General features: G+C 46.9%; 1 protein-coding gene across 1 annotated transcript in view; it reads right to left on the bottom strand.

Moving 5' to 3' along the window:
• Nucleotides 1–423: 423 nt before the first annotated feature.
• The window catches only part of PM20D1 (peptidase M20 domain containing 1), a 25595-nt gene continuing 16979 nt past the window's right edge, over nt 424–9039 (bottom strand). Inside the window, exons 11-13 of the mRNA XM_008580475.1 lie at nt 4054–4222; nt 2281–2380; nt 424–860 (exon numbers count right to left, since the gene is read on the bottom strand). Of these exons, the coding sequence (XP_008578697.1) occupies nt 737–860; nt 2281–2380; nt 4054–4222 (393 nt within the window). The 3' untranslated portion in view covers nt 424–736. The remainder of the gene's footprint in view (nt 861–2280; nt 2381–4053; nt 4223–9039) is intronic.

Below are 9039 nucleotides of genomic sequence, written 5' to 3'. Positions count from 1 at the left end.
GAACCAGGAGGTCTGGGGTTCCTCCAAAGTCCCTGCCTCAGTTTCACCCCTCAGTTACCAGCTGGTACTGCAAAGATAACTTTATTTGACCAATTATGGTGGCAATTATGGTAGCATCAGTTTGACCTTCTCTAGATGTAGAATAAACTGGAGAGTAGGGGAGGGATGCAGGGGCAGTAGAGGAGAGATGAGTCCAGGAAGAGAGGGGGAAAAAATTCTAGCAAGAAGAAATATATAAGCACCGGAGAAGGCATCCTCGCAAGAGTGCCCTAAATTAAACACTCTGATCAGGTAAAACATGGTTGAGTTTTTTTTTTTGTTTTTTGGGTTTTTTTTGGCAGCTGGCTGGTATGGGGATCTGAACCCTTGACCTTGGTGTTATCAGCACTGTGCTCTAACCAAGTGAGCAACCAGCCAGCCCGATTGATATTTTTCAAACCTGCATTTGTTAAGTCAGACCTGGAGAGTTGGAACAGTTAAATATCCAGCATAAGACAGACAAGGGACAAGAAGATAGTAAATAGGTAAGTTGAGGGAGGAGAGGTGTCGGGAGGAAGGGAGAAGCCAGATTTCTGCTGACCTCTCTTACCCCTTGGCCTTGTGATTGGGTGAGTTTAGGAGTGAGCGAGGCAGGTGGGCAATGTGATCTTGATCAAGTTTCACCAGCATTGGCTTTCCCCCTTGGGTTAGTCCTGGCCCAGGACTGGGCACCCCTAACCCAGATGGCTCCTCGACCTCACAGTTCATGCAGGTCAGAGACTGGCCTCTGGTATGTGTCAGCATTCTGGATCAACTCAAAGATGAATTTCACCTGGGTCTCATAGGCTTGGACTGAGATCTTCTCATTGATTCCGTGTACGCTGAGGAAAGAGAGATGCGTGTCGGGGAGGAGGGGAAGGCCAAGTGCTGTAGCGCAAGTTTTATTATGGAGCCCTCCCCCTACCCCACGCCCCATCCCCTGAAACCGCTGGCCTTTAACCCATCAGGGGTAGGAAGTGGACAAGTGGGGAGAGGCCATTTGTGAGGCTTCACAGGCCGTGTTGCTCATCTCTCAGGGATCTATGCTCGTGGCAAGGAACAGTGTGGTAAATAATGAATAAACTCCTGGGGAGTTCAAAATCGTCTCCTGCTCTAAAGTCCTTTCAATAATTTCTCCTCTGGGAGAACTATGTTTCTAATTCTCTCTCTCTTAGGACACAGCCCCTAGCTAGACTTATCTCTAAACCAGTTCCCTACCCCTCAACTTAAGGAGGGGGCGGGGGGTGGCATCTGTCCAAGGTACCTATCCTGTGCTCTGCTTCACCTAGAAACTTTCCTATCGGGGCCGGCCTGTGGCTCACTCGGTATAGTGCGGTGCTGATAACACCAAGGCCACGGGTTCAGATCCCATATACGGATGGCCGGTTCGCTCACTGGCTGAGCATGGTGCTGACAACACCAAGTCAAAGGTTAAGATCCCCTTACCGGTCATCTTTTCAAAAAAAAAAGGAAACTTGCCTATCAGACCTCATCCCCACCCACCTGCCTCCCCACAACAAAACAGAACGAACCAAACAGCAACCCAGTTACACATGCAACCTCAGGTAGCTACCCACCCCTCTTTTTATTTATTTATTTTTTTTCTCCCACCCCTCTTTTTAAAAAACCAAAACCAAAACCAAAACATGAAGCTGTTCTCGAGCTTGTATTCAAATATTTTCATTCTGTTTACAGCTAACTTGTGGTGGGGGGATCAGGTCTGGATGTGATAAGCAGCAGAGAGGTAGGTGGAAACTATCCTCCCACACTCTGGGATTAAAACTTTGCTGAAGAACCCACAAAATAGTAATTCACACACAGCAGTTAAAATTGGTGGTCCTGTCTTGGATTTCCATAGTGTTTTCTTCTGAGAAGTCAAAGCACATGCCCACCTTTGACCTCAGGTGTGTTTGCATTTCAGAGAATGCTGACGCGTCTCCCCATTTTGTAGGTGGAGAAAATGAAGTCCAGAGGGAAAGCACTGTCCCGAAGGGAGGAAGAGCTGGGATTAGCACCCATCCTCTCACCAATCACCTGATCATCTCCATCCTTATAAAAAGGGGGCTGAGCCCCACAAATTTGGGAAAATGGTAAGACTCTGGCAATGACAGTTGGCCAGTTAGGTTCTACAATGTCTCCATGTTAGTTTATCAAACCCCAGCTTTCCCCCATTCTGTGGACTGTCAGGAGCATAGTGTGGGAAAGGGACAGGTCACATGTATCTCTCCTCTTCCCGCTGCTGCTGAAATCTGTTCAGCTTACCTACTGAAGTCCTGAGGCTGCAGGTAGAGGGGGTTGAACCTGTAGATGCCAGTGGTGAGGTTCGTAAAGTGTCGGCTATCTGTGTTGCCAATGCAAATACCTACAAAGGGAAGATCAAGAGGAATAGGGCTTTATGTGAGCAAACAAACCAAGGAAGTAGCAGGACGTGGGCTGGCTGGAAAATTAGGACCACTGGGTCATAACAGAGCAATGTCTGGGCCTTCTTGGGAGCCTGTGCCTATGATTTTTTTTTTTTTGTCCTCCAGAGTACATTTTTTCAAAACCTTATAAAAAAATCACCATTTCAGCCAGGAACATGGAATGTCCTCCCAAGAGCATTGGTGAACTATCCCTTGAATGGACTAAAGCTAAGTGACCAGTGTCTTAATTTCATACTTATAGCCATGGCCATTTGCTATTTTAGAAACCAGGAGTCTAGATATCACTTTTTTCTCACCTGACCATTATTATGTATCACCCTAGATCAGAAACCAACACCCTCTAGAGAACTTTACTGCTATAAAATGCAGTCCTCTTGAAGTGGAACATAATTTCCTATTATTCTCAATCTCCAAAGGATGACTCTGTTTTCCTAGAGTCAAATCTCAGGTTTAGAAAGTCCCAGGATACTGTTTTTTCCAGTCTCCTACTCTCCTGAAGGTGGCAGCAGGTCACCCAGCTTGTCCACACAGGCATGTTCTTTGGGAAAAGACTTCCTGGAGCATCAATTCAAGTGCAGCGGGATGTTTTGAGACAGTAATTTGTGTTTTGTTCTATTTTCCTCTGGTTTCAAATGGGCAGCCAGGCCCGTCACAATTCCTTGGATTTCTGCCCATTGATTTCTGCCTATCTTTTTTTTTTTTTTGTAAAAGCCTAACACCCGTTGAGATTATGGCAAGTGCCTCAGAAGGGAGGGAGTAGCATAGGGAGCCTTTGAGTGCAAAAAGAGGAGAATCTGGGACTGTGAGGGCCAGGGCTCCTGGATGTGTGGAGGAATCCATGATTATTATATCTAGATAAAAGAAAACTGGACACAGGCCTTAACATTAGAGCATCTCCTCCTCACATCATACACTAGAGATTCTCAAACTGTGGTCAGCCATTATTTTGTGTCTGAATCCCCTGGGGGTATTTGTTAAAAAGGCAAATTTCAGGGTCCCATCCAGATTTGGTAACATGAATCTTTGCGATTGGGTCCAGGTAATCTACATTTTAGTAAGTTCCCTAGATGATCTTCTTCCACTCTTAAATTGAAGAAACATTGTCTGCACAGCCTAGAGTTGGATGGTGTGCTCAAGACTGGGGAAGGGGTGCAGAGGGGTACTGCTGGGATTGGTCTGGGCTGGGAGAGGTGAATGGTGTAAACACAAATGGTATGGGCTGGGAAGCTTTTCTGCGCTGAGGATTCCGAGCCTTGCTGCTGGGTTGTTATCCACAAATGGATGAGACCCAGAGTCTGGGGGGATCTTGGACCCCTCTGTGGCTCCTCTAGAGGAGCAGGGAGTCTAAATCAATCCTTTCTTCTATGCCAAAGTGGCGGCCTAGGTTAAGCAAGGACTCGGGCTTGACTGACCTAATTTATTGTTTCTGCTCCTTTCCTGTTTGCTTTCTCACTTCCACCTGAGGGAAAAATACAGTTCCAGTTCCATCAGGAGGGGAAGCAGCCAGCTGTTTCCAGGCTGAACAGCTGCAGTGGGGGTGGGGCAGTGCACATTGGATAGGAAACAGTCCCAGCCCCCACCTCTCTCCAGCCACAGCTGATGAAGTCATTACCTGGAGTGACAACACTGACTTCCGGGAAGACAGAACGTATGGTCTGGTGGAGCAGCTGGTAGCCCAAGGCCTGGTCATCAGAGGGGCTGACAGGCAGGGAGTCAAAGGCACTCAGTACATGGAACTGGACTCGGTCATCAGCCACAATGTTCTTGACAAGCTCTAGGACCTCCAGGATGGAAACAAAGGGGGTTATATTTCTTACTGATCTGCTATCCGAGTACTGTATTAATTTAAATAGTCCTGATTTCTCTCCAGCAAGGCAAGAGCCCTGGGGTTTACAGAGAGGGCTCATTATTCTTGGTGCTGGGACTTCAATTTCAGCTGACTGGCTATAAGTGATGTAAGAGCTGGGTCTTCCAGAAAGCAATCTGCAGCATGGTAGATTTAGGTTAAATGTTTGAGAGGCTTGTCATGCAGCCATGAGTCAAGTAGGGAACTGGAAAATCAGGAAATGTGTCTTCCCCTTCAGTTATGAGCCATGGGCTTGGTGAAAGTGTAGAGGAGACAGCAGAATGGCAATCTCAACTATCTCCAGGTAGATGGACAGATGTGATGACCCTGCTTCAACCTGGGAGAGTCTCAGACAGGTGATGAAAAAGTCACACACTTTTCTCTTCTGCCTCTGAGCATCCCTGTTTCCTGTTTGTAACCATCTGCACTGGAGCCAGGAAGATGAGCTCACCACAGACAAAAAGTCAGGAGTTAGGGTGCTAGTATTCAAGTTTTGTCTCTCTGCCTCCTTTCCTCAGGAAGGAACCTGAGGAAACTCCTAGAAAATTCATTCCGAAGTGACTAGAGTGAATCCAGTAAAATTCCAGGTCCCAGGCAGGATGTAGACCAGACCCTGAGGATTAGGTCACATGGAGTTATGTGGGAATGGGCCAGGAGGCTGGCTCCCCAAACCCACCCAGCCACCCTAGGAAAGGCCCAGCACTAGTCTCAACCCATTTGATCAATAGTTGCTTTAAAACAGCCTCTGCCCTAAAAAGATGGGTGTCCCATAGCTGGAGATCACCTGAGTGAGGGTATTATCTTAAGAGTACCCCTTTTAGGCCAGTGTCCCCTAGAAGCATGCTTAGAGCTGAGTCTGGAGAGGAAGTGAGGATGCCTGATTCTGGCTTAGAAAACACTGTTGGGTCGAACCAAATTCCCTGCTGTTGGATGATGGTGGGGGAAGTCATCAGAGCTTGTTTTTACTCTAGCACTTATCTTATGACCCAAATATTCTAATACAAGAATTAATGTACAGTTTTGATATATTCTCAACCCAGTGGGAGCTCCCCAAATCATCCCCTATGAGGTGGCTTGGGATTGCGCCTGCTGCCCCCTGCTCCAAATTACTCAGAGGCTCTTGTCCCAGAATCTGAAGAAGGCATACAGAATGTCCTCCTTCAGTAAGAGACCACATGGCCCAGGTTTCCCACTAGCTGCTAGGCCAGGTCCTGGACTCAAGGGCAGGGACTGTGTCCACCTCATTTCTGTATTTCCAGTACCAAGCACAGGAAAGGCTTGCAATATATGGTGGATACACAGGATTTAAAGATGTGAACTGATAAAAATCATAACAGGAGTTGTCTCATTAAGTAACTCGTCCAGGGTTGTACAGTCAATAGTGTTGGGCTGGGTGTCTGGCTTCATGAGGATGATGCTTTACTGCTTCCTGAGTACATACGGGTTGAGGTGGTGTGCGGTAGAACCAGAAGGAAGGTGTTCATCTGAGATGCATTCCTTAGTGGTATGAATTTTGAGCCCAAGTTTGAAGGAAGCTGATGGAGAAGAGGCGAGAGATACTCTGAGCATGGACAGGGGCATGCACAATTGAGGAGTGACAGTGAACTTTATGCCTTGGACAGTCACTCTGGTTGTGTGACTGTGGGCAAATTCCTTAACCTCTCTGTGCCTCAGCTTGCTCCTCTGTTAACATGTGGATAATGGTAGCACCTACTTCGTAAGATGGTTGGGACCGTCACTAGAGTAACATGCTCAGGCCAGCGGCTGGCACACAGCAAGCTGCTATTTAGCTATTACTTGCTTGTTTAGAATAGAGGGACCATTTTGGGCAGTAATCCGAGGTACAAGGATGGGACTAGGAGGAGGGACTTGTCAATGGTGAGAAAGACCCCAGAGGTTACTTTAAGGCACACTGACCTCTCATCTCTCTGATCCCCTACAGTCCTTAAAGCGCATTCCCACAACATTATGTTGTTTTTTAACTGTTTTATGTGTGGAGACATTTTCCTCTCAAGTGAATGGTACATTTGTTGAAGGTAAAGACAATGGATACTTAAAAATTGATAAGGTCTTTAGAGTTAGCAGGTCCAGCTTCTGCCTGCTGTAAGGCTGCTCATGAGAAAACCCATGACAGGTTTTTGTCCAACATGCTTGAATACTTCCAGTGGCAGAAAGCACATCATCATGGGGCTGGCCAGTTAACTCAATTGGTTAAAGTGCAGCCTTATAACACCAAGGTCATGGGTTCAGATCCCCATACTTGCCAGCCACCAAAACAAAACCAAAAGCTCACCACCACATGCTATCTACCATCCTATTCTTGAGCAACTCAGTTATGGATGTCTTCCTTGTCATGGCTCCCTTTAACATCTAACCTCTGTCCTTTTTTTAATATTGTATATACTCCACAGGACGTACTATAGTACTGGACACATCACAAATACTCAGCAGAATCTCACCTGTCGAAATCAGAGGGCATCTGCACTGCCCCCCACTTTTTGCTCTTGCTGCCCGGATGCTGTTTCTAGGTCTTTCCTTCTCTGGTCTCAATGGAAATGCTTCACTGACCACTGTATTTAAAGATGCCCTCTGCACCACCCCCACCCCACGATCACTCTGACACAGCATCCTGTTATTTTCATTGTGGTACTTACCACCTAAAAAATCACCTTGCTCATTTATTTGATTACTTGCTTATTACCACCTCTTCCCACTAGAAGGTAAGCACCATTGGAATGGGAATCTCGTCTGTCTGTCCTGTTCACCGCTATCCCAAGTGGTTAGAAGAATGTCTAGTCCACAGTAGCCACCCCGTAGACACTCAGTGAAGGAATAAATGAAGAAAAGCATCTTCTCTCCTTCACTTTGATCGATCCCTTTTAGTGATGAGGAGCTCATTACCACCCAAGATGGCATATTCTAAAACTTTCCCTTAAGTGAAGGCTCCCTCAAACATCTCCTAAGAAAAGCATCTTCTCTCCTTCACTTTGATCGATCCCTTTTAGTGATGAGGAGCTCATTACTACCCAAGATGGCATATTCTAAAACTTTCCCTTAAGTGAAGGCTCCCTCAAACATCTCCCATTGGCCTTATTTCTACTCCTTGAGGCCCATTTAGAATAAACCTTCCTTTCTGCCTGGTGGCCTATTAACTTTTAAAGATTCTTTTTCCTCACAGATAGGTGCTGGAGATCTATCTACATCCGGAACATGGGAGGCAACAGTTGAAGAGGGAGGAGGAGGACTCTGGTGGCCACCAGATCCATCTTAAGGCTCTGTGCATGTGGCCCTCGGGTCTCATAGGGAGTGTCCCTGATGCATGGAACTGGAGCCCAAGGGAGAGGAGTGATCAGGACAAATGGGCCCTGTGAGCTTTCTGAACAATGGAGGCTTTCCATTCCTCCCTGGGGCAGGTGGGCAGGATGGGGTGAGGGATTCCAGGGGTTTCATCAGATAGACCAGGAAGGAAGGCCCCTGTTGTGGGGGAATAGAGAGCAGGGAAGACTGCCAGGACCCGGGGAGATGAAAGCTCTAGCTGAGTGGAAAGCAGCCCTTGGAAAGGGCAAACAGTTGGAATTAAGCTGGAAAAAAACTGGTGGAAAGAAGCTCAATGAGGGGAATTCAGTGATTTCCTGGCCCATGAGCCCCCAAGGAGAGGACAAAAGTTGGCACCTGATGAAAAGCAGCACAGCCCAGGGCTCACACTGGTCCCTGCTCCCCCCACCCCTGAATGCTGGGTGACTCTGGGCAGGCCGTCCACCTGCTCCCCACTCTGTGCTAAGGACCTCCCTCCCTCCCTGTGAGGACAAACGAAATCCTCTGTGGGGAAGAACTTAGATGGGACCACAGATGTCTAAGTGTGGCTGACCCTTAGCGACCTGTGCCAGAGAACTGCCTCTCACCCTGTTACATTCTGCAATGTGTTATTCATCTGATAGTTGTTGTGTTGCCTTTTTGGATCATATTTTGAAGGACTGAGTTTACCTTCTGAATTTTTTTTTAGCTCAACCTGATGTTTAAAAAAGTTGGCCTTTCCTATAGATGTCCAGTGTTCTGTGTACCTTCTACTCACCCTTCGGCTTTCAGCTCAGATGGCATTGCTTCAGGGAGCCTTGCCTGACCCTAGGTGAGGTCTGGTTCCTTATTATATTCTCTAATAACACCAGACTCCTTTTCATCATAGCACTTATTGTGGTTTTTGATTATACATTCATTTTTATAACTTTGTTTTTTTTTTTTTTAAAGATGACCAGTAAGGGGATCTGAACCTGTGGCCTTGGTGTTATCAGCACCACACTCTCTCAAGTGAGCCACAGGCCGGCCCTTTATAACTTTTTAACTGATGTTTGTAGCAGACCATTCCAAGGCTCTGGCCTCAACTCTCTTCTGTCCTAATTTTATACATCCTTCCCATGGGATTTTATTGACTCTAGAGGTTCCAATTACATTAATAATACTCCAACCTGTATCTCTAGTTCATGTCTCTCCCTAGACCTGAGGTATTCATAACTGTCTATTAATATAAGCTTCTCAAACTTCTAAACCATTATATTTCTCCTTGAACCTGATATTCTTCTTGAATTCCCAATCTTGGTCAAAGGCATTAGCACCTGGCCAACTATCCAGCTTAAAAACCTCGGGCCGGCCCGGTGGCGCACTGGATAGTGCGCCGCTTGGGAAGCGCGGCGGCGCTCCCGCCCGAGGGTTCGGATCCCACATACAGACCGGTTCCCGCTCACTGGCTGAGCGAGG

Source organism: Galeopterus variegatus, unplaced genomic scaffold, assembly GCF_000696425.1.
Source record: "Galeopterus variegatus unplaced genomic scaffold, G_variegatus-3.0.2 Scaffold86, whole genome shotgun sequence".
NCBI classification, from domain to species: Eukaryota; Metazoa; Chordata; class Mammalia; order Dermoptera; family Cynocephalidae; genus Galeopterus; species Galeopterus variegatus.
The sequence above is the reverse complement of the archived record's forward strand: the minus strand, read 5'-3'. Positions and strand labels throughout refer to the sequence as shown.